This window comes from Bos grunniens, chromosome X (assembly GCF_055505025.1).
Source record: "Bos grunniens cultivar Pamir isolate PY7600 chromosome X, Bosgru_T2T1.0, whole genome shotgun sequence".
Taxonomy (NCBI): domain Eukaryota; kingdom Metazoa; phylum Chordata; class Mammalia; order Artiodactyla; family Bovidae; genus Bos; species Bos grunniens.
This window is the reverse complement of record NC_141194.1, coordinates 132,076,290-132,101,589: the sequence shown is the minus strand read 5'-3', so window position 1 is coordinate 132,101,589 and position 25,300 is coordinate 132,076,290. Positions and strand designations below refer to the sequence as shown.

The following is a 25,300-nucleotide window of genomic DNA, read 5'->3' as shown; positions in this document are numbered from 1 at the left end:
AAAACTTTTTGGCCCGTGAGACATTCTTCCTTTCTTTCTGTCTCTGACTCTCGTTTTTTCTTTCCTTTCTGTCTCCCATTCTCGTATTTTTCTCTATTTTACATTTTCTTATAATTTTATTCCATTTGAAACCTCTCCTCTTTTTGCTTTCATATGTCTTCCTTTCTTCCTTCGTTCTTTCCTTCTGTTATTCAATTTCTGTTCATCATTTTTTGTTCCCTTTCTGTATTTCTTTCTTCTCTGTTAGCCTCCCTGCCTTCCTGTTTCCCTTTCCTACTTTACCCTACCCTATCCTGTCCTGTCCATCTTCCCTTTTTCTTTTATTCTCTGTGTACTGGCCCCTTTGAAAAATATTTTTTACCTTCTTTCCCTTTCTCTTTTTCTATCTTTTATGTACTGACTTTTATTTATTTATTTTTTAATATAAATTTATTTAGTTTAATTGGAGGCTAATTACTTAACAATATTGTATTGGTTTTGCCATACATCAACATGAATCTGCCACGGGTGTACACGTGTTCCCCATCCTGAACCCCCCTCCCACCTCCCTCCCAGTACCATCCCTCTGGGTCATCCCAGTGCACCAGCCCCAAGCATCCTGTATCATGCATCAAACCTGGACTGGCAATTCATCTCACATACGATATTATACATGTTTCAGTGCCATTCTCCCAAATCATCCCACCCTCGCCCTCTCCCACAGAGTCCAAAAGACTGTTCTATACATCTGTGTCTCTTTTGCTGTCTCGCATACAGGGTTATTGTTACCATCTTTCTGAATTCCATATATATGCATTAGTATACTATATTGGTGTTTTTCTTTCTGGCTTACTTTACTCTGTATAATAGGCTCCAGTTTCATCCACCTCATTAGAATTGATTCAAATGTATTCTTTTTAATGGCTGAGTAATACGCCATTGTGTATATGTATGTATTGACTTCTTACTGACTTTTAGAAACTCGGTTCTCTTTTTAAAAATAAGACCTACCTATCCATCCAACCATCAATCATCTATCACTCACCTATCTATGGTTCTATCTATTTATATTTTATATACTTTCCTACTTATCAACCTACTCTCCTGTCAATTCATCCATGAATCTTATATCACTGAAATATTTTAACTGGCTTCTTTTTAGCTTTCTTTCCCCACTGTCCACAACTGTGCTTAATTTTCTTATTAATGCATCCTTTTCAAGCCCTTCACACTCTGTTTCATTTCTTTTATATTTTACACTTTCTACAGGCTCATCATTTTAAACTTCTCTTTCCTCCCACTTCCTCCTTTCGACCTTGCCTCTTCTTTTTGTCCTTCTTTAAAAGCTTCTTTCTGTCCCTTCTAGCTCTGCGTCATTCACTGTCCTTTTCTCTTGCTCTTTCCTCCTCTACTTTTCTCTCTCCCTTCTGTCATCCCTTTTCTCTCCTCTTTCCTTCTTCCATTCCTTCCCTACTTCCCTCTTTCCACTCTTCTTCCATTCTTTTCGCACTGTCTCCTATTTTTAGGAGATTTTAATCTTATTTTTAAAGATTTTTCTTTTCATCACTATTTCTTTTTAGTGTGAAATCAATTTTATTATCATTATTAAAATATTTGTGTATTTGGTTGGGTCTTAGTTATGGTATGTGGAATCTAGTTCCCTGACCAGGAATCAAACCCAGGCCCCCTGCGTTGGCAGTGCAGTGTCTTGGCCATTGGACCACCAAGGAATCCCTCTTCTTCCTTCTTAAGCTTTTATACTGGCTTCTTTTTAAACTTCTCTTTCTCCCCGCCCCCCGCCCCCCATTCCTCTCGCCTTTCTTTACACTGTCTTAACTGGATTGTCCTTTTAAAGTTCTACCTACCTAGAGGGATGGAACCCAGGCGCCCTGCATTGGGAGCTCAGAGTCTTAGCCACTGGACCACTAGGGAAGCCCCTCCTCTCTCTTTCCTTCCTGTCCCTCCTCCCTTTCCCCGTGTCTTCTTCCTTCCTCCTACCTCCTTTCATCATCCACCCTACCACCCTTCTCCCCTCTTGTCTTCCTTCATTTGTATTCCCTCCTTCTCCTTTCCTTCCCCCCCCCCACTCCCTTCTTCTATTACTACTCCTAAAACTTTTTTCTTTCCTTCCCTCTCTCTTTCTTTATACAGTCTTCTCCTTACAACTGCCTTCTCCTGTAAAAACTTTTTTCTACCTAAATTTCCTACCTATCTAGCTGGCTATCCACATAGGTATCAATCATTTAGCTTTATGTTACGTTTATTGTCTTCTACTTTTAACTATTTGCACATCACACAGTTGTACTGGGTTTTCCTACTTATCCTCCATCACACTCTCACATTCCTTCTCCTTCTGTATGCCATTCTCTTCCTTGACTCATCCTTTATAAAATTCGATTCTTCCTTTCTTCTTTTACTGTCTTCTTTGAAAAAAACTTTTTCTTCTCTCATTTTCTGTATTCTTTGTCCTGTCTTACTACTACTGGTTTCTCCTTTATGAATATCTATTATCAACCTGTCATCTGATTGTCATCAACCAATGTATCATTATTTTATCATTTTAAACTGATTTCTTTCAGATCTCTCTCTCTCCATGCCTTCAATTATACTTAATTTTATCAACATCTCGTTTTAATCTCCTCAGAGTCTCTCACTCACATTTTGTTTTTTATTTTATATTTTTTCCTAGCCTCATCCCTTTTAAAAAATTTTTATGTATTGGAGTAGGGTTGATTTACAATGTGTTAGTGTTAAGCGTACAGCAAAGTGAATCAGTTATATATACATATATCCATTCTTTTTTTGTGTGTGATATTTGAACAAAGCCTATATTTAATAACTGTATCACATGTTAATTTTCTGGGGTTTTTTTCTTTAACAACATAATATTTCTTTACATTCTCAGAATTGAACTAGAAGTTTCAAGCCTCATTCAAACTTTTAAAAAGTCACTAAGGTTATAAACTTTCTAGACTTTTAGCAGGAATAACAGACGCAAAATACATGGAACTATATCAGACTTCTGAGTGAATGTATAAATTAGAAATCTAGCATTCTATTCATACTGAGTCAAACAAGTGGAATGCCATAAATGTGATAAATTTTTTAGCTAGGCAAAAATTCATAAGCTTTCTAAAATATATATATATATTATCCATACTATTTCTCTATCTATCTATATATATATGTATACAAAAGTTTTTCTACTACACTTGATAAAGGCTTGAGAAAGAACGTCAAAAAATAAAAAAGAGAAATTGGAAAACATAAACTAAATGACATGGGAGCACTAAACATGAAATAGAAAAAGTGAAACAAATTAGATAAAAGTAAAAAATCATCATATAGTCCAGTTGCTTTTAAATATAGCTGCTCATTAGAAACACATCTGGAGCTCTGGAGAAAAAAAGCAATACCTGGGCATTTGTATTTTTCAAAAAATTCCAAGGTAATTCTGATATGCATCTGGATTTTAAAAAGTGATTACAGGTTTTTCTATTAAATAGTAGTTTTAGTGATGTAGAACTTTATTATTTTCCATTGACCAATCATGATACAATGGTATTAAGTGAATAAGTTAGGTAACCAAGAAGCACAAGCTAGAATCAAGATTGCCGGGAGAATATCAATAACCTCTGATATGCTGATGACACCACCCTTATGGCAGAAAGTGAAGAGGAACTAAAAAGCCTCTTGATGAAAGTGAAAGAGGAGAGTGAAAAAGTTGGCTTAAAGCTCAACATTCAGAAAATGAAGATCATGGAATCTTGTCCCATCACTTCATGGGAAATAGATGGGGAAACAGTGGAAACAGTGTCAGACTTTATTTTTGGGGGCTCCAAAATCACTGCAGATGGTTATTGTACCCACGAAATTAAAAGATGCTTACTCCTTGGAAGGAAAGTTATGACCAACCTAGATAGCATATTCAAAAGCAGAGATATTACTTTGCCAACAGAAGTCCGTCTAGTCAAGGCTATGGTTTTTCCAGTGGTCATGTATGGATGTGAGAGTTGGACTGTGGAGAAAGCTGAGCGCCAAAGAATTGATGCTTTTGAACTGTGGTGTTGGAGAAGACTCTTCAGAGTCCCTTGGACTACAAGGAGATCCAACCAGTCCATCCTAAAGGAGATCAGTCCTGGGTGTTCACTGGAAGGACTGATGCTGAGGCTGAAACTCCAATACTTTGGCCACCTCATGTGAAGAGTTGACTCATTGGAAAATACCCTGATTCTGGGAGGGATTGGGGGCAGGAGGAGAAGGGGACGACAGAGGATGAGATGGCTGGATGGCATCACCGATTCGATGCACACGAGTTTGGTTGAACTCTGGGAGTTGGTGATGGACAGGGAGGCCTGGCGTGCTGTGATTCATGGGGTTGCAAAGAGTTGGACATGACTCAGCGACTGAACTGAACTGAACTAAACCACAATAATAAAAGATGTTCATCAGTTTTCACAATCAATAGTCAGACAAAAAATAAAAGATAATTACGATTGCAAGCCATAATGGAAACATGATTATCCTAACAATATAAGACAATTACATACAATTTGGGGGGGTTAAGTAGAGTGATATGGTAAGTGGAAGTGCATATATGCACATGTTCTCATCCACCCGGCCAGTCTATGTCTTTTGTTTGGTGTACTTAATCAATTTACATTTAAGGTAATTATCAGTATACATGATACTATTGCCATTTCCTCAATTGTTTGGGGTTTATTTCGTGTAGGTCTTTTCCTTCTTGTGTGTTTTCCTGCCTAGAGAAGTTCCTTTAGCATTTGTTGTAAAGCTGATTTTGTGGTGCTGAATTCTCATAACTTCGCTTGTCTGGATAGCTTTTGATTTCTCCATCAAATCTGAAGGAGAGTCTTGCTGGGTAGAGTTTTGGTTGTAGGTTCTTCCCTTTCATCACTTTAGTATCATGCTGTTCCCTTCTAGCTTGTAGAGTTTCTGTTCAGAAATCAGCTGATAACGTTATGGGAGCTCCCTTGTATGTTATTTGTCGTTTTTACCTTGTTGCTTTTAATATTTTATCTGTCTTTAATTTTTGTCAGTTTCATTATTATATGTCTTGGTGTGTTCCTCCTTGGGTTTATCCTGCCTGGGACTCTGTGTGCTTCCTGGACTTGGTTGACTATTTCCTTTCCCACGTTTGAGGAGCTTTCAGCTATTATCTCTTCAAATATTTTCTCAGGTCCTTTCAGTCTGTCTTCTGGGACCCCTATAATGTGAATGTTGGTGTGTTTAATGTTGTTCCAGAGGTCTCTTAGGCTGTCTTCGTTTTTGTTTTTGGTTTTTTTCATTCTTTTTTCTATATTCTGTTTTGCGGCAGTGATTTCCACCATTCTGTCTTCCAGGTTACTTATCCATTCTGCCTCAATTATTCTGTTACTGATTGCTTCTAGTGTATTGTTCATCTGGTTTTTTGTTCTTTAGTTCTTCTATGTCTTCAGTAAACATTTCTTGCATCTTCTCCACTCTTTTTCTGAGATCCTGGATCGTCTTCACTATCATTAGTCTGAATCCTTTATGTGGGAGGTTGCCTATCTCCACTTCAGGTTTTCTCTTGTCCCTTCATCTGGGACATAACTCTCTGCATTTTCATTTTGATTAACTTTCTATGATGTGGTTTTCATTCTGGCAGCTGCAGGATTGTTCCCTTCTTGCTGCTTCTGTCTTCTGGTGGATGAGGCTAGGGGAGTTGTGTAAGTTTCCTGATGGGAGGGACTGGCAGTGGGGAAAACTGGGTCTTGCTCTGGTGGGCAGGGCCATGTTCAGTAAAGTTTTAATCCAATTATCTGCTGATGGATGGAGTTGCACTCCCTCCCTTCCTAGGGCTTCCCAGGTGGCCCTAGTGGTAAAGAACCTGCCTGCCAACCCGGAAGACATAAGAGATAGAGGTTCAGTCCCTGGGTCAGGAAGAGCCCCTAGAGGAGAGCATGGCAACCCACTTCAGTATTCTTGCCTAGAGAATCCCATGGACAGAGGAGTCTGGTGGGCTACAATCCATAGGGTCTCAAAGAGTTGGACACGACTGAAGTGACTTAGCATGCAAGACCCAGGCCTGGGGTCTACAGGCTCTATGGTAGGGTTAATGGCGACTTATAAAGAAGACTTACGCCAAGGGGCACCTTCCAGGACTGCTGCTGCTAGTACAGCAGTGAATCACTGCGACCCATGCCTCCACAGGAGACTCTCAATACTAGCAGGTAGGTCTGGTTCAGTCTCCTGGGGGATCACTGTTCCTTTCTCTTGGGTCTTGGCGTGTGCAAGATTTTGTTCATGTCCTCCTAGAGTGCAGTCTCTGTTTCCCCCAGTCCTGTGGAAGTACTGTAATCAAATCCCACTGGCCTTCAAGGTTAGATTCCCTGGGGAGTCTCAGTCCCTTTGCGGGATCCCCAGGCTAGGAAGCCTGATGTGGGGCTCAGAACCTTCTCAACAGTGGGAGAACTTCTTTGGTATTATTGTTCTCCAGTTTGTGGGCTGCCCACTTGGCGGGTATGGGATTTGATTTTATCGTGATTGCGCCCCTACCATGTCATTGCAGTTTCTTCTTGTCTTTGGAAGTAGGGTATCTTTTTTTGATAGGTTCCAGCATCCTCCTGTCAATGTCTGTTCAACAGCTAGTTGTGATTTTGGTGCTCTTGCAGGAGGAGATGAGCACATGTCCTCTACTCTGCCATCTTGAACTGGAAGCTCCCTCATCCTTTCAAAAGTCTTAATTTTCTTTTCTCCCTCTTTCCCTCCACTCTCTTTACTTCCATTATATTTTATTCTGTCGTTCTTGTTCTATGCATTCTTTATTGGTTCCTCCTTTTAGAACTTATTTTTTTTCTCTCTCTCAAATTTTTTGTAATGATATTTCTTATTTTCTTTTTTAAACAACTTCTTTCTCTCTCTTCCCCTTTCTTTTCTTCTCTCTCTTCAAAAAAACGTACGTATTTATTTTGGCTGTGCTGGGTCGTCACTGCTGTGTGGGCCTTTCTCTAGTTGTGGCAGGTGAAGGCTACTCTCGAGTTGTGGTGTGCAGGCTTCTCACTGTGGTGGCTTCTCTTATTGTGGAGCATGAGCTCTTGGGCACGCGGGCTTCAGCAGCTGCAGCTCGTGGGCTCTAGATCACAGGCTCAGTATTTGTGGCAAATAGGCTTAGTTGCTCCACAGCATGTGGGATCCTCCCAGATCAGGGGTTGAACCCATGTATCACTCTCATCTCACACTCACATTTTTTCGCTTTTGATTTTACTCTTTTTCCTAGGGACTCCATAACCTCTGTTTCTTTCCTGCCTCGGTCTTCTTTTTATCTGTCCCCTTCCCTTCTTTGATTCTTTCTTTCCTCCCCACTCTCTTGCCCCCTTCATATTTCCTTTCTTCTCTCATTTCTTTCTTATTCAATAATGTTCTTTTCCCATCCTCTCCCTCAGTGCTTCACCCTCTACCTTTCTTAATTCCTTCTTTCCTCTTTCCTCCTTCTTTCCTTTCCTCCTCTGTCTCTAACTTTTCCCCTTCCATTCTCCTTTTATTCTCTTTTAGTGTCCTCTTTTTAAATCATTCTTTCCATCCATTTCTAAGTTTTTCTTTCTTTTTTATTGGCTTCTGCCTATGAATGTCTTTTCTATATGTGTGCATGTTTGGATGAATCTATCTCTGTCTTTTCTTTCTATCAATCATATATTTGTCTTCCTTTGTACATACCTACATGCCTAGCTGTCCATCTAGCTATCAATCATCTATGTATGTTTACTGTCTCTTTACTGACTTGTACTTTTAAAATCTCTCCCATACCACACACAATTGTACTTGATATTCTTACTCACACAGTCTCTTTTTTAAGACTTTGCATATATTATGACAGTCATTAGTGACACAAGTTGTAAAATATTTTTCCATACTTTTGAGCTTTGCATGTGATGATTCTTCATCAGTCACTGCAGATAAATTATGTGAGTTTTGTTTTTGTGGGTTTTTTTTTTAACATGCATTCAACTAGGTATGATTCAGAATAGATTAAGATTCCCTTTGTTTAATTACAGATAGCTAAAAAATTGCCTGACAGCCCACCAAACAGGATTTGCTTTAAGACCAACCCACAGAGTCAATTGGAGACTGAGTGTGCTGGGACCTGCTGGGTCAGCCGTAGTAGCGTTTAGCTAATTGTCTAGAGCATTAACCCCTGGAGAAGCGAATGGCAACCCACTCCAGTATTCTTACTTGGAGAATCCCATGGACAGAGGAGCCTGGTCGGCTACAGTCCATGGGGCTGCAAAGAGTCGGACACGACTGAGTGACTAAGCATACATACTAGCGCACAAAGAAGAAAGTCCTGGTTGGAGACACGAGGCCTGCAGCACCGGCTGTGGAACCTCCATGATGTGACTACACAGCTGCATCTGCAAATGTCTGTGGGTGACCAGGGAGGGGGCGCATAGCTGTAGGCAGGCATTCTTGGGGCTGCATACACTGGCACACTGGTGGGGTGGGTGGGGGGTGACAGGAGCTGGGGAGTGGGCAGTTAGCAGGGTACCTGTTTGGAAGGTAGGATGTGCTCCAGGATATATGTTGAGGGAAAAGGCTGGAGCTGCTGCTGTATAGCCCATGGGGAAACCAGCTAGATAACCATTCCTTTGGAATTTGCATGGGGAACCCCAGAAGAACCCAGGCTATAAACAGGATTGGTGACTTCAGGCCCCTGGGCTGGCGGTTGCGCTTGGCAAGGGCCTGCCACGGAGGCCTGCTCCCATGAGAGGCTGAGTCACAAGGTCTGTGCCCTGCCTTGCCTGGGCTCCCCGCGCACTCTCTCTTTCTTTTTCTTGCAGTCTCATCTCTAAACCTTTGCTTTTATCCCTCCTCTCCCTCCCTCCCCACTTATACTTTTAAATCCTTATTTATTTATGCTTTATTGCATATAGTTGTTAACAATGTTGTGTTCGTTTTAGGTGTAAAGTGATTCAGTTTCTATGAATCACACTTTTCAGATTCTTTTCTTATATGTTATCACAATGTTGAGTATAGTTCTCTGTGCTATACAGTAGGTCCTTGTTGGTTATCTATTTTAATTTCTTATACTTTTTAAGTGACTCCCCTTAAAATTTTTTCTTCTGTCTTCTGCACTTCTTTTATACTGCCATTCTTATTGGCTTCTATTTTTAAAATCTGTTTCTTACCTAGCTATCCAATCTTCCTATCTATTTTAATGTATTGTTAGATCTCTCTGTCCATGACTGTATTTTCTCACTAGTTTCTCCTTTTCAGCATTCTCTTGCTGCCTCTCATGATCACACTCTTTATGTTAGCCTTTTTCCCAGAGATTCTTCCCTTATAAACTTTCTTTCCTGCCCCTTTCTTCCTTTTATTCACCCCTCCCTCCTTCCATTCCTACCTCTCTCCCTTTCTTCTCTTTTCATATCCATACACCTACATACATACATACATACCTACTTACCTAGCTATCTATCCAGCTATTAATGATCTATGTTCATTGCACTCTTTCTGTATTGACTTCTACCTTTTAGAACTCTCTCCCACCCTGCACAGTTGTACTTAATTTTCTTCCTGTATCTTCCTCTCTCATTCTCTCTACTTATTCATGTAATTGTCTTCTGAAACATCCTCTCTAAACTGATTTTCTTCCTCCCTCCCTGCTTCCCTTCCCTGCCTTCCTTATTTCCTTCCCTCCCTCTCTCCCTTCTTCCATTTTTTAAAATAATGTTTTGACTTATTTATTTGGCTGCACTGGATCTTACTTGTGGCATGTGGGATCTAGTTCCTTGACCAGGGATCAAACCCAGGAGTGCAGAGTCTTAGCCACTGGACCACCAGCAAAGTCCCTCTTCTTCCTTCTTAAGTTTTTACTGGCTCCTTTTTAAACTTCTCTTTCTCCCCGCCCGCCCCCTTCTCTCCTTCCTTTGTACTGTCTTTACTGGATTGTCCTTTTAAAGTTCCACCTACCTAAACCTGTGCACTTATCTTCCTTGCTATGTACCTATCAATCATCTTCATTTTACTGTATTTTTATTGACTTAAAAAACCTGGCATTCTCCCCTTTCCCAACTGTACCTGAGTCTCTTCCTTTTAAACCTCTTCTTTCCTAATTCCTAATTCCTTTCTTTCCACTATTCCTGGCTGTGTCTCTCTAGCTCTCCCTTTCACTGTGTCTCTGTTCTTTGTCTGCTGGCTGCCTGCATCCCTCCTTTCCTTTGTCTCCCTCCCTGACCATATATCCCTCCCTTACCCCTTCTTCTCGCCTTCCTCCCTCCCTCTCTCCTTCCTTCTGCTTTTCCTGTTGAGTTTTCTGACTTGCTTTTTTAATTTTAAAAATGTCTATTAATAATCTCTGTATATACATTTTTTTTAAATTTTCTTTTGTGACTGACTTCTTTTTAAATTCCCCTGCCCCACCTAGTGTGCTAATTTTCTCACTGGGTCCTCTTTTTCAATCTCCTCTCCCCATTTCAATCATTCTTTTGTTCTCTTTGTCTCCTTTATTCTTCTAACTTACTCCTAGCATCTTAACTTCTTTATTTTCTTTTGTCCCCTCCTTTCTTTTTTTTTTTTATTTCCCATGTCTCTTTCTCATTCCCTTTCTTTCCCACTCTGTATTTGTTTCCTTTGCCTCCATGTATGGATGCTTTCTTTTCTTTTCTTTTTGCTTGATTTTACTGTTTTTTTTACAGGGACCTGGTTTTACACTTTTTTGTTTTCTTCTCATCTTTCTCTTTTCAACACTATCTTTCTCTATTATCTTTTTTACTTGGCTTCTTTTAAAATTATACTCTATTTTCTATCTGTTTATATCTTTTACTGTCTTTTTCAATAACTTCTCTTTAAATCTCCCATCGCCACAGTCCTACGTGAGCTTCTTACTGACTCCATCTTTTCAAGCTTCTCTCACTTTCAAACTCTTTCTCCTTTTACTTTCTCCTACCAATTCATTCTATTTCAAGTTGCCTGCCTGCTCTCCTTCCCTCCATCCCATCTTCCCACTTTCTTTTACTGTTTTTCTTCCTGCCTGCTGTGTTTCATTTTTTGCTCAATTTTTCTTATGCTTTTTTTAATACCTCTTTTTTTTTTGTTTTACTGGTACTTCCTATTTATAGTCTGTTCTGTCCATCTGACTGCCTGCTACCAAACTATAAATCACCTATTTTTTAATCTATATATTAGGGTCTTTAAAAAATTATTCCTTCTCATCTTTGAATCTCTTTCACTTGTACAGACCATTGTACTTGATTTTTTTCTTACTGGCTACTCCTTTTCAAACACTTTCATGCTCATCTTTAATCTCTTACCTTTTCCTTTTTGAGTGACTTGTCCTTTTCTTATTTTCCTCTCATTCATCCTCTTTTCCTTCCATTTTCCATCCTTTCCTCCCCCTCCCTTTCCTTCCTTCCTTTCCTCCTCTCTCCCTCCATTCCTTCTTTCCTTTCTGTGTATCTATTGCTCCCTTTTTTCACTGTGTCTTTCTTCTCTTTTCCTGTCTTCCTTCCCTCCCTCCCCCTTCTCTATATATCTTTATGGCTTTCTCTCACTCTCTCTGGCTTTTCTGTCTTCTTTGCCTGCTGCCTGCAAGCCCTTTTCCCCCCTCCTTCCCTCTCCTTCCTCTTTGCTTTTCCCCACTGCTTCTCTCCTCCTCTTTCTTCCTATATTCCCCTCACTTTCCCTCCACCCTCTTTTCCTTTGGTCTTCATTACTTTTCTCCTTATCTTTCTCCCTCTAACAGCCTGTTCCCTCTGTCATAGCAGCCTCTCTACTCCTTCCCTTCCTTCCTCTTCTCTCAGTTCTCCAGTGTTTAAACACTCTTCTTTACTTCTTCTTGCTTTTCTTTTCTGTATTGTCTTTTTTTATTGGCTTCTTTTTACAGTCCTACCTATACCTATGTGTTTATCTAGGTATCAAATCATCTATCTTCATTTTACTGTATTTTTTATTGGTTTTTACACTTTAGCTGTACTTCAGCAACACACCACATAGAATTTTACTTGATTTTCTTACTGGCTTCATTTAAAAAACTGTTCTTTCTTCTCTTTTCCCCCCAAACGTTCCTTCTATTCTTTTTGCACTGTGGCTCAGATCATGAACTCCTTACTGCCAAATTCAGACTTAAATTGAAGATACTGGAGAAAACCACTAGACCATTCAGGTATAACCTAAATCAAATCACTTACGATTATACGGTGGCAGTGAGAAATAGATTTAAGGGACTAGATCTGATAGATAGAGTGCCTGATGAACTATGGACAGAGGTTCATGACATTGTACAGGAGGCAGTGATCAAGACCATCCCCAAGAAAAAGAATGCCAAAAAGCAAAATGGCTGTCTGAGGAGGCCTTACAAATAGCTATGAAAAGAAGAGAAGCCAAAAGAAAAGGAGGAAAGGAAACACATACCCATTTGAATGCAGAGTTCCAAAGAATAGCAAGAAGAGATAAGCAAGCCTTCTTTAGTGATCAGTGCTAAGAAATGGAGGAAAACAATAGAATGGGGAAGACTAGAGATCTCTTCAAGAAAATAAGAGATACCAAGGGAACATTTCATGCAAAGATGGGCTCAATAAAGGACAGAAATGGTATGGACCTAACAGAAGCAGAAGATATTAAGAAGAGGTGGCAAGACACAGAACTGTACAAAAAAGATCTTCATGACCCAGATAACGATGATAGTGTGATTGCTCACCTAGAGCCAGACATCCTGGAGTGCAAAGTCAAGTGGGCCTTAGGATGCATTACTACGAACAAAGCTAGTGGAGGTGATGGAATTCCAGCTGAGCTATTTCAAGTCCTAAAAGATGATGCTGTGAAAGTGCTGCACTCAATATGCCAGCAAATTTGGAAAACTCAGCAGTGGCCACAGGACTGGAAAAGGTCAGTTTTCATGCCAATCCCAAAGAAAGGCAATGCCAAAGAATGCCCAAACTGCTGCACAATTGCACTCATCTCACACACTAGCAAAGTCATGCTTAAAATTCTCCAAGCCAGGCTTCTACAGTACATGAACCGTGAACTTCCAGATGTTCAAGCTGGTTTTAGAAAAGGCAGAGGAACCAGAGATCAAATTGCCAACATCTGCTGGATCATCAAAAAAGCGAGAGAGTTCCAGAAAAACATCTATTTCTGCTTTATTGTCTATGCCAAAGCCTTTGACTGTGTGGATCACAATAAACTGTGGAAAATTCTGAAAGAGATGGGAATACCAGACCACCTGACCTGCCTCTTGAGAAATCTGTATGCAGGTCAGGACGCAACAGTTAGAACTGGACATGGAACAACAGACTGGTTCCAAATAGGAAAAGGAGTTCGTCAAGGCTGTATATTGTCATCCTGCTTACTTAACTTATATGCAGAGTACATCATGAGAAACGCTGGGCTGGATGAAGCACAAGCTGGAATCAAGATTGCTGGGAGAAATATCAGTAACCTCAGATATGCAGATGACACCACCCTTAGGGCAGAAAGTGAAGAAGAACTAAAGAGCCTCTTGATGAAAGTGAAAGAGGAGTGTGAACAGTTGGCTTAAAGCTCAACATTCAGAAAACTAAGATCACGGCAATCTGGTCCCATCACTTCATGGGAAATAGATGGGGAAACAGTGGGAACAGTGTCAGACTTTATTTTTCTGGGCTCCAAAATCACTGTAGATGGTGATGACAGCCATGAAATTAAAAGACTCTTACTCCTTGGAAGGAAAGTTATGACCAACCCAGACAGCATATTAAAAAGCAGAGACATGACTTTGCCAACAAAGGTCCGTCTAGTCAAGGCTATGGTTTTTCCAGTGGTCATGTATGGATGTGAGAGTTGGATTATAAAGAAAGCTGAGAACCCAAGAGTTGATGCTTTTGAACTGTGGTGTTGGAGAAGACTCTTGAGAGTCCCTTGGACTGCAAGGAGATCCAACCTGTCCATCCTAAAGGAAATCAGTCCTGGGTGTTCATTGGAGGGACTGATGTTGAAGCTGAAACTCCAATACTATGGCCACCTGATGCGAAGAGCTGACTCATTTCAAAAGATCCTGATGCTGGGAAAGATTGAAGGCAGGAGCAGAAGGGGACAACAGAGGATGAGATGGTTGGATGGCATCACTGACTCAATGGAGATGAGTTTGAATAGACTCGGGGAGTTGGTGATGGACAGGGAGGCCTGGTGTGCTGCAGTCCGTGGGGTCACAAAGAGCTGGACACAACTGAGCAACGGAACTGAACTGAACTAAAGCCACCAGGGAAGCCCCCTCGGAAGTCTCCTTTTTAAACAGCCCTCTTCCCCAAATTGTACTTGAATTTTTTACTTACTCTTTCTTTTCAAGCCTCTTATACAATCACATTCCCTCTTTTTATTTTACTTTTTCCTACTGTCCCATCCTTTAAACACTTACCTTCTTTTTCTTTGTTTTCTGACTTAATTCTCTTTGTCTTTTACTTGCTGCCTTTGATCCTTTTGCTTTACATTTTTTGTCTTCCCTTCTCCCTCCTTCACCCTCCCCCGGCACTTTCCCCATCCCTCTCGCTCCTTTTAAACTCACTTTTGAGGGCTCCTCTTCTGAAACGTTTCTTTCTTTCTCTCATCTGCTGTCTTGTTTTGTACTTTCATTTATTTCTGGGTTACTCTTTTAAAAAGTGTTTATTTATTTGCCGTAGCAGGTCTTAGTTGTAGCCTGTGGTGTCTTTGGGCTTTGTTGGGCGTGTGAGGTCTTTAGCTGTGGTGTGCAAACCCTTAGTTGGGGCATGTGCCTCTACTTCCCTGACCAGGGACTGAACTGGGCCCCCTGTATTTGAAGCACAGAGTCCTAACCACTGGACCACCAGGAAAGCCCTCTGGCTTATTCTTTTAAAAGTTGGTTCTACCTATCTATTATCTATCATGTTTATTTTACAGGTTTTTTTTTAAATTCCTCTGACTCCTTTTGAAGTCTCTCTCTCGCACAGTCACATTCTCTTTTCATTTTATTTTTTCCTATAACTTATTCATTAAAATTTTTTTCTTTCCTTCCTTCCTTTTCTCCTTTATTCCCATTTTTAATAGCTCCTTTTCATGCCTTTTCTTTTGCTTTCTCTTTTCTTTGCCTGCCTGCATGCCTGCCTTCTTCCCTTTCTTTCTTCTTATTTTATTCTCTTTTTACAGGCTTCTCTTTTCAAACTGTCTGCTTTCCTTCTCCCTTTCTCTCTTCCTTCCTTCTATTTTTTTTTTGTCCTGCCTTTTTTACCAGCTCCTATTTTATAAACTCATCCTATTTACCTCTTTTCTATATTTCTTTTCTCTTTCTCTGTCCCTTCTCTCTTTCTTCCATGGTTTCTCTCTCTATGTTCCTGTATTGCTTTTCTTACTGGCTACTGGCTCTTCCTTTTTGAAGTATGTTCATATTTTCTGCCTTCCATCTATCCATCTTCCCTCCCTTCTACCTTCCCCTCCCCCCTTATTTAATGCTAGTCTTCTGTAACTTTTGAAATCCTTCTCTTTCCTTATTGTACTATACTTTTTCTCTCCCTTTTGCTCTGTGTCTCTGTTTCTCCTCTTTTCATTTCCTTCTTTGCCTTTTTTATTTTTTCATTTTTTGTTTTATTTTCTTTTACTGACTTTTTAACTTCCTCCTTTTTAATGTTAATATTTTCCTTTTCTCCTATTCTCCCTCTCCTACTGGATCCTTTTATTCCATTCAGTCTATCTTCAATGTACTGCTTTTTCATATTGGCATCTCCTTTTTAAGTCTCTCTCTTTTTCTTCTACTAACTTCTCATGTTTTCCCCTATTACTCCCTGCCCAAATTGTATTAGATTTTCCTACTGGCTTCTTTTCAAATTTTTTTCTCACTCTCACATTCTTTTTTTTTTTTTTCTTACTTTTTTCTGTTCACATATCCTTTTTAAACTTTATTCTCTCTCTTCCTCCTACTCCTTTGTTTCTCTAGTTTTGTCTGTGTGTCTTTTTCTTGCTCCCTTTCTTTCACTCTTTGTCTTCTTTGTTTGCTTTTCTTCCTCATACTCCTTGTCTTTTTTTCTTGTTTCTTTGCCTTTGTCTCCTTCCACTCCCTCATGGTGTGTGTGTGTGTGTGCACACGCGCGCATGTGCATGTATATTTTCTTACTAGCTTCTTCTGCTTAATATTCTTCTTTTTCATTCATTCACTTTCCTCCTCTTTATATCTCCATTTCATTCTTTTTGTATCATATTTTCTCCTTCTCAACCTTTTTGTTCTTTCTATTTCTATTTCTTGTTTAGGATATTTTAAATGTCTCTTCCTTTTTTCTACTTAATTTTTTTTCTCTTTCTCTTTCTAGCTTACTGTTTTGTATAATCTTTTCTTAGTGGACCTCAGTTAAAATTTTCCTTCTATTTTTCATTCATTGTCTCCCTCTTTGTTTCAGTCTGTTTTGGGGGTAATGTTTTGTCTTACTGGCTCATTTTCTCTATCTATATATAACTGTCTCTTTCCCTTTTTGTTGTTGTTCTGTCTCCTCTACTGGCTCCTTTTTAAACTCCTAGTAAAGGCAGTCTTGTCTGCTGAGGCACTTTACAGAAGTGTGTAATTTGTTATAATGTCTGTAACATAACAATATTGTGTGAATGTGTGTGGCTGTCTGTACATTCTCTACAACTTGACCTGTAAGTGGGAAGTGCCTGTAAGTGTGAGCTTCTAGAATTTCTCTTTGCAAGGGCTTTGTCACCTCACTATATTAGCACATAGAGGGGTTTTTTACAAAGCCACTGATAATAAATATTTATGCATATTCTACTTACCTTTGTCTTTTATTGTTTCTCTCTCATCTTCTGTTTCATCTTGACTTCTGTTTTCAAATACATTTTCTTCTGATCCTTCTCTCTGAAGGTAATTCCTTTGCATTTTTGGTAAATAATAAGGGATTTTTTTCTCGAGTTGTGCTTTTTTCTAAATATTAAAAAATATATATTCAGTGTTTAAAATTTAATATCAACTTGCCACTGGAAATGTATAACAGATACTTCAAATATGATGGTACATTTGAAGGAAGCCCTCTTTCTTGAGATTTCTAAAATCAGAGTACAGAGCTAGGAAGGTAATAAAGGTAAGTTTCCTTTTGCTGTCCAGCTTGAAGAATGTATTTTAATAACAAGGTCCAACTGAACTCATTGCCTACTTTCTGGAGACTGGTCCCATTGTAGACCAGCACTTAAAGTTCAGGTTCAGACCAGACTGGCTCTTTCCATCAATAGCTATCCTTGTGAATTTAAGTCACTTCTGAAAATCCACACTTTAAAATATCAAAATTAGCAAAACCCTTTCCTCAAAACAGCCCAAGTTATTGTTCAAAGGTCACTCTACCTTATGGTGAGCATCTTTGACTTTTTTACGTTGTTCTTCATATCTTGCTTCTCTGTTTACTTCTTCTCCAATCTTTGACAGCAGTAACATTTCTTGTGTTTTCCATTCCTAAAGAGCACAATGTCATGGTAGTCAGCAGGGCTTCTCTTTTATAATCTTTTTCTTTCTTTCTTTCTTTTTTTTTTTTTTTTGATCAATAAGCAAATTAGGTCAAATTAAGACCCTTATAGGAACTTGGACAACCATAATGAAAATCTTACACTGGCTTTAGAATGGGCTTATGCTTCAAAGGTAGATCTCAAAAGATGCTGGAAAGGTGATTTTCTCTTATAGATTTGAGGAATTATTATATGTAATATGTTGCCCTTAAATGTATTCTGACAGAGAGCCTGAACAAATAGCCTTGTCTGAGCATTGAGGAGTGAGAATACAGACATGATTATTTTTCACTAGTTAAATTCTAAAACTTTAAGAGCAGATGAAGTGTGTCTATACTATGATGGTATGTAATTTGTGGTATCAGTCTCACTATGTTAAGTAAAAGCTTGTCTGTTATAATGGTGATACAAGATTAATAGCAGTTTATTATTTTAAAATAATTATGATTTTTTAAAGCAGTGGTTTATTTCTTAGACCTGAAATAACTTCAGGTAATATGGTGGGACTGCTAAAAATGTTTATAAATAAAATAATCACACATAATTTCCCCATCAATATTTATAATTTGGTGTTTCTCACTTCTTCAGTTTGTCTCCAGAGACTAAGTTTTCTTCTAACGTGGTCCCGATGTCGTCTTTCTTCTTCCTTTATCCGGAGTACGTTCTGCTTTTCTGCCGTGTGTTCAAGCTTGTTTAATTCCAAGCTAATCATATCTAAATATCTAAGTAAAAGTGAAAATTTAAGGGAAGATAAACTGGGTGTTTCCCTTATGATGGTATTATCTACTCTGATATTCCCAAACCACCTTCTGGGTTGTTTTTTATTTCTTAAACTACAGGAATGTAGAGTTCTTTAAGCTAACATGGTCCACCAACTCACCATGATGTACTCATCAGACTGTTACTGTGGTCAGGACAATGGCAAAATGTAGAACAGACTGATTTAAAGCATTTTATACAGAGATTAGTCCTAATTCAGGAGCTCTGTAACATGAGTTTCCAAAGACGGCTGAAGTCAACTTAAGGACTGACTTCAAAAAACAAGTATATTTGAATTTTCTTTGAAAAATAAGTGGCTATTGGCCTCTCTGTCATTGTCAAGTCCTTGAACAATCTCTCATGTGTAGACAGGCCTGAAGACTGCCAGTCTGCCACTTTGGTGAATCAGTATATATTCTGGCTTGACATGAATCCATGGAATATAAGAGGTAGGTGATGGGGAACTGGCCCTCACCCCTGATAAAGGAAAAAGAGAAGGAACTATAACTCATCCATTTGCCTCCTGGGGCATGGGCTCAGCCGCTGAATAATAAGATTGAATGTGTGTGAGTAATAGCTAAATGAACATACATGGTTGGTTGGGGAGGTAACACCTGTTTATATTAACATCAGATGAAGTTATAGCAACTCTCTCTGTTTTATCCAGCAGTAATTTCCTTAAACTTAAGTTTGAAATGTGCTAATGACACCTTTCCCTCTACTACTATGAACTTGGGTTTCCCAAGCTCAGGGAGCTGTACTTCGGAATTGTTCTTCAAATATCAGTTTGTCTTACCTCTTGGGTTCCTCATGACTCCATTTTCTCAGGTAGAAACTCTTTCCTAGCTATGGTATCAAAGTTTCCAATCCCTGCTATCTCTTAATCTCCTTTCTTTTCAGTCCACATTGAAGACTATAGGAAGTTAAATTGTGTCTAATACTTTTTAAATTATTCTGCTTTCAATTATTTCTAGTACTTTTACAGTTTTCTGGAGTCCACAATACGTCCACAAAAAATATGCATTAACTTTGGTCATACCTTTGCTTTATCAACAGCTCTTGGTCTGGAGTTGTTAGTTTATTTTCTTGTAACAGCCAACCTTGGAACTGTGTACTGCCATGACGGTCACAGGCTCTCTTGGTTTCATACAATTTATTTACTTGTTTTTCAATCATTTCCTGGGAGGGAAAAAAAAGAAGTACAGTGTTTATATTGGCCAGAAATAACCTTGTCCTTTGATATGACTTCTCATGTTTTGGGCTTGGTAAACATCCTGTAGTTTCCAAATGGTTCATTAACCTGCATTTAAGTCTTTCTTCCACAACCTACATAAAAACTTTCTTACGGGCCTCAAATAAAACAAATTCAAGCACTTAACTTACTTGTTCTCTTACATAGTTTCTTTCGGAGTCTAATTTCAAACGGGTGAGATACTGCCTGTACTTATTCAATTCCTTCAAGGTGCATACAACCTATAAAAACAAATATATAAATATTTGTTGTAACAATATGTTACAAAAAAGTTGTAACAATCATGAAACTTTCCAGAGAAAAGAGTCATAAGAACATTCATTTTAGTAACAATTTTGGGATCAAGGCTAGTGATAGCACATTTTGGTAACAGTTTAGAAGGCAATATCTCTCTACGGTGGCTGTATCACCAGGAAATGTCTACCTAAATAATATTACTTCAATAATATGGTTCACACAAAATAATGTTATTAAAATATCAGTATAATAATGATGTTTAACTTTCAGAAGAATTTATTCTATCAAGCTGTATTCTGTTAGGTTTCCATTTTGTCTCTAGTCTTCTCAAAGGGTATTGAAAATATCCCTTGATGGGTATACAGTGCTATTAATACTTTTAGAGCCAAAGGAAAGGCACTAATAATACAGCTGAGAGAAAATGCATAAATAAATGTGTATGCATATGTCTTTACATATTCAAATCATTTGGCATTTATCTTTTGCTTTTATCAAAGAAAAATGATCAAGTGGGAACAATTTTATTTAGAAACAGCCATCTGATTTCTCTTTACTCAAATATTGAGTAATTCACTTAGTTTTCTGTCAGGTATTCTTTATTGCTCAATTAAAAGTTGACACAGGTTCCCAGTGAAGTACAGAAGCAAGCTTATATCAAGACCATGGGTTTATGCTGGTTAACTGGAAGCAAACTTCAACCCACCTTATTATTGCTGGTGATATAGCCACCTTTCTTTAATCTCCTCAAGATATCTTTTCGCCTATAGTATGATTTTAAATGTGGATCGTGCAGGCTTTTATAGTCAGTTTGTAAAAGCCGACAATAAGGATCAAACAGGTTAAAGTCAGAAGTAGGCTGATAAAGCTGCAAACACATAGATTGAAAAGTGTTACATATGTAAAATGAATGAAATCACACTTTTAAACCTCAATTTGTTAAGGTGATTAGGCTGTTCATTGAAAATAAAACATGCAAGAAGAATCTGAAGTGAGAGAATACTGACAATGGGCTGATCTGAAAAAAAGACAGTAGAATACTGTAATTTTCTTCCACTTGCATTTAAATCAATATGAAAGACCTTTAAATTCCGTTTCCATGGTACTCTGCTAAAGTGATTGTAGTTCACAAAGCAGCAAGGTCAGGTGAAGAAGCATGGCCTAAGAAATTGGGAGACTGTGGTTCTAGTCTAAACTCTGCTACCATCTACCTGTCATAGCTTCACCTTACAAGGTGGTCAAGGGTGCTGCTGCTGCTGCTAAGTCGCTTCAGTCATGTCCAATTCTGTGCGACCCCATAGACGGCAGCCCACCAGGCTCCCCCGTCCCTGGGATTCTCCAGGCAAGAACACTGGAGTGGGTTGCCATTTCCTTCTCCAATGCAGGGAAGTGAAAAGTGAAAGTGAAGTCGCTCAGTCGTGTCCGACTCTTAGTGACCCCATGGACTGCAGCCTTCTAGGCTCCTCCGTCCATGGGATTTTCCAAGCAAGAGTACTGGAGTGGGGTGCCATTGCCTTCTCCAGGTCAAGGGTAGAGTTAAAAAAAAAACAAACAAACAACTAAATGTGCAAAATATAGTGTTACTTCCTTGAGGAGATATTGCTAAAAGATAAAGAAGGATCCCACTAAGTTAGTGGTTAGGGTAGTTGAATATAGTACCTGGTCATAATTAAATACATGTGTTTGAGGGGAATCAATATAATAAATTGTAGAGCGAATCAGTATAAGTATGGGGGAAAAATCAGGAAATAAGTAGCTAACAAGTGAATAAAAGAGTAACACAATGTAAATATGGGAAATAGAAGATAGTGGAGCAAGAAACCAATGAAGAGGGCTACATTTACAAACTGAAAAGGAGTGTTATCACTTTTTAGTCAAATAGGCTTTGAGTGTGTTTTAGGAATGTTAATTTGTGGGAAGGGGTAGAATGTATTGGTTTTGAACAGAGAAATTATATTGCTTTCCAGCAATAAAACTTAAAAAAATCATATATATTTGACAAGTATCAGAAATACCAGGGAGCCCCCTATGCATCCTTGATGACACCCTAGAGAGGAGAATGGTAAGGAAATAAGTAAAATCAGGAAATAAGTAGAAATAACGTGATGAAAGCACACACTCAGAGAGTTCCGAACCTCCTTCAGGCTTAGCCTACAGCTAAGGACAGGGTGGGGAGTGTTAGGCAGAGGACTTAAACAGTGCGTGCAGCACTCTGAACCAGAAAAACAGTACTTTGGTGCTGAGTGAGAGAATGCAGATCAAGGGCAATGTAAATTCTAAGGAAAGATGAAACCGTTGGGGTTTGGGACACTGGGGAAAGGCTTCATATAGTAGCTCTTGAAAGATGGCTCAAATTGAAGATCAGGAAGCAGAGGAGAGCATGCCAGGTGTCAGGACCCAGATGGACAAAGGCACAGAAGTAGAAATTATCATACCATGTGTGGACAGGGAGAAAAGACCCGGACCTTTCGGAGCTGAGGTCTGGGTCGGAGATAAGGCTGAATTGGGTGGCGGAGGCCTATCACGAAGCCTTCTATCATTAAGTTCTGACACTGAATACCTCAACTCATTTTAACTTCACTTGGTGTGTGAAACTGAAGTTGACTCAAAGCAAAATAATAGCAGTGTTTCGAGTTTAATAGCAAGCAGAAAACAGTCAAGAAAATCACTTAAGCACCATTAAAAGTTAGTTTACCTTTTCACTTAAATTTGTAGTATAGAAAACATTATTACTTCCTGGAATGACTGGAAGCTTGACCCCAAGAGGAAGATCTAACAGATCAGTGGCTCCGACCTCTGTGATGGGGTCTTTTTGTGAGGCCTGTCAGATATAAGTAGAAACCTTATTTTTGTTTCTAGTACTATTATTTTAGTTTAGACCAATCTACTTAAACTAATACCTCCAAATAAACCAAAGACACACACTCAGGGTTGAAAGAAACCGCCCTGTTGATAACCTGAAGGCCTCCCTGTTTACCCCTGTTACCAACCCAACCTCTGAGCTCCATTCAAAGCTAATCTCGACCAGAGGGAGCTCTAGTCACTGCAGAGGGTCTGGGAGCTGGAAACCCAGCTTCAAGGGCCCACACCCCTCTGCTGAGTCCTCCCCCATAGTCTTTTGTCTGCCCGCCCTCCTTCCCTCCCAAGACCCAGCCCTGGAGCCAGAAAGAGGAGGAAGATCACCGACTGGCCCCCACTCACGGAGCCACACTGCTTCCTGTTGGCAGTTAGGCTGCTGGCGGCTGCCTTAGAGGCGGCGGCCTGAGCAGCCTTGTAGCAGTTATTGAGGTACCGGTCCATGGCCACCCATCAGCCCCCAGGGGGCCGGGGGCTGGGGTGCCACAAGCCGTCTCGGTTTCTTCTCTTCGCGCACACCTTTCCCTCTCTACGCCCGCAGCTAGTCTGGGCAACCCAGCCAGTGGTCACGAGGATAACGGCTCCTCCAGGCCACGCCCCTCACAATGCTGGGTTCCAGGCTGCCGTGCTGACGTCCTAAAAGGGCGCCTCCCCAAAGGGCGTCGCCCTCAAGTGAGGGGATGGGGCGTTGTGACCACACTAGCTGCCACCTGGGGCCTCTGGCGCATGCGCAGAGCCCAAGCCTCAAGGGCCAAGCGAGATGGGGAAATGGTCCAAAAGACTTGGTGTAGGACCACCATAGTTGACATTACCTTTCAACCTGAAACCAATAGCCCCCCACTCCAGTACTCTTGCCTGCAAAATCCCATGGACGGAGGAGCCTGGTGGGCTGCAGTCCATGGGGTCGCTAAGAGTCGGACACGACTGAGCGACTTCACCTTCACTTTTCACTTTCATGCATTGGAGAAGGAAATGGCAGCCCACTCCAGTATTCTTGCCTGGAGAATCCCAGGGACAGGGGAGCCTGGTGGGCTGCCGTCTATGGGGTCGCACAGAGTCGGACACGACTGAAGCGACTTAGCAGCAGCAGCAGAAATATATCAGTTTTTGTCAATGTATTGTTCTTGTTTATTCGTTAAATCGTGTCCGACTCTTTTGACCGTAGCCCACCAGGCTCCTCTGTCTGTGGGATTTCCCAGGCAGGAATACTGGCGTGGGTTGCCATTTCCTTCTCCAGGGGATCTTCCCGACTCAGGGATCGAACTCACATCTCCTGCATTGGCAGGCAGATTCTTTACCACTGAGCCATTAGGAAAGCCCTTGTCTCTGGATAGCTGCCTGTAATTCTAATTCTTCTGACCCTCAAAGAGCTATGATTCTGTTCAACGCATGCCTCTGAGTAATTGTGTAGTTTGCACTAAGACCAGAGGACTGGCTTAGAAACCCAGGTTCAAGGACCCACCCGCCTCTGCTGAGTCCTCCCCCGTAGTCTTTCATCTGCCCGCCCTCCTTCCCTCCCAAGACCCAGCCCTGGAGCAAGAAACAGAAGGAGGATGACCGACTGGCCCCCACTCACAGAGTCACACAGCTCCCTGTTGGCAGTTAGGCTGCTGGCTGCCGCCTTAGAGGCGGCGGCCTGGGCAGCCTTGTAGCAGTTATTGAGGTACCGGTCCATGGCCACCCATCAGCCCCCAGGGGGCCGGGGGCTGGGGTGCCACAAGCCGTCTCGGTTTCTTCTCTTCGCGCACACCTTTCCCTCTCTACGCCCGCAGCTAGTCTGGGCAACCCAGCCAGTGGTCACGAGGATAACGGCTCCTCCAGGCCACGCCCCTCACAATGCTGGGTTCCAGGCTGCCGTGCTGACGTCCTAAAAGGGCGCCTCCCCAAAGGGCGTCGCCCTCAAGTGAGGGGATGGGGCGTTGTGACCACACTAGCTGCCACCTGGGGCCTCTGGCGCATGCGCAGAGCCCAAGCCTCAAGGGCCAAGCGAGATGGGGAAATGGTCCAAAAGACTTGGTGTAGGACCACCATAGTTGACATTACCTTTCAACCTGAAACCAATAGCCCCCCACTCCAGTACTCTTGCCTGCAAAATCCCATGGACGGAGGAGCCTGGTGGGCTGCAGTCCATGGGGTCGCTAAGAGTCGGACACGACTGAGCGACTTCACCTTCACTTTTCACTTTCATGCATTGGAGAAGGAAATGGCAGCCCACTCCAGTATTCTTGCCTGGAGAATCCCAGGGACAGGGGAGCCTGGTGGGCTGCCGTCTATGGGGTCGCACAGAGTCGGACACGACTGAAGCGACTTAGCAGCAGCAGCAGAAATATATCAGTTTTTGTCAATGTATTGTTCTTGTTTATTCGTTAAATCGTGTCCGACTCTTTTGACCGTAGCCCACCAGGCTCCTCTGTCTGTGGGATTTCCCAGGCAGGAATACTGGCGTGGGTTGCCATTTCCTTCTCCAGGGGATCTTCCCGACTCAGGGATCGAACTCACATCTCCTGCATTGGCAGGCAGATTCTTTACCACTGAGCCATTAGGAAAGCCCTTGTCTCTGGATAGCTGCCTGTAATTCTAATTCTTCTGACCCTCAAAGAGCTATGATTCTGTTCAACGCATGCCTCTGAGTAATTGTGTAGTTTGCACTAAGACCAGAGGACTGGCTTAGAAACCCAGGTTCAAGGACCCACCCGCCTCTGCTGAGTCCTCGCCCGTAGTCTTTCATCTGCCCGCCCTCCTTCCCTCCCAAGACCCAGCCCTGGAGCAAGA

The 25,300-nt window shown here is 40.8% G+C and overlaps 1 protein-coding gene across 9 annotated transcripts in view; it reads right to left on the bottom strand.

The window, feature by feature from the left end:
• LOC147341427 (fibrous sheath-interacting protein 2-like) overlaps positions 1 to 24,452 on the bottom strand; it is an 81,740-nt gene extending 57,288 nt beyond the window's left edge. For 2 of the 9 annotated variants that reach the window (XM_086389310.1, XM_086389304.1), the window contains exons 1-8: positions 24,105 to 24,452; positions 22,368 to 22,493; positions 20,379 to 20,540; positions 19,570 to 19,659; positions 19,226 to 19,365; positions 18,008 to 18,149; positions 17,270 to 17,377; positions 16,708 to 16,855 (exon numbers count right to left, since the gene is read on the bottom strand). In XM_086389310.1, coding sequence (XP_086245436.1) covers positions 16,708 to 16,855; positions 17,270 to 17,377; positions 18,008 to 18,149; positions 19,226 to 19,365; positions 19,570 to 19,659; positions 20,379 to 20,540; positions 22,368 to 22,493; positions 24,105 to 24,203 — 1,015 coding nt within the window. In that variant the 5' untranslated portion in view covers positions 24,204 to 24,452. Of the gene's footprint in view, positions 1 to 16,707; positions 16,856 to 17,269; positions 17,378 to 17,826; positions 18,150 to 19,225; positions 19,366 to 19,569; positions 19,660 to 20,378; positions 20,541 to 22,367; positions 22,494 to 22,873; positions 23,237 to 24,104 lie in introns of those variants that run through there. The other 7 variants (XM_086389303.1, XM_086389305.1, XM_086389308.1 and 4 more) reach the window with 6 other exon arrangements.
• Between the last annotated feature and the right edge of the window lie 848 nt (positions 24,453 to 25,300).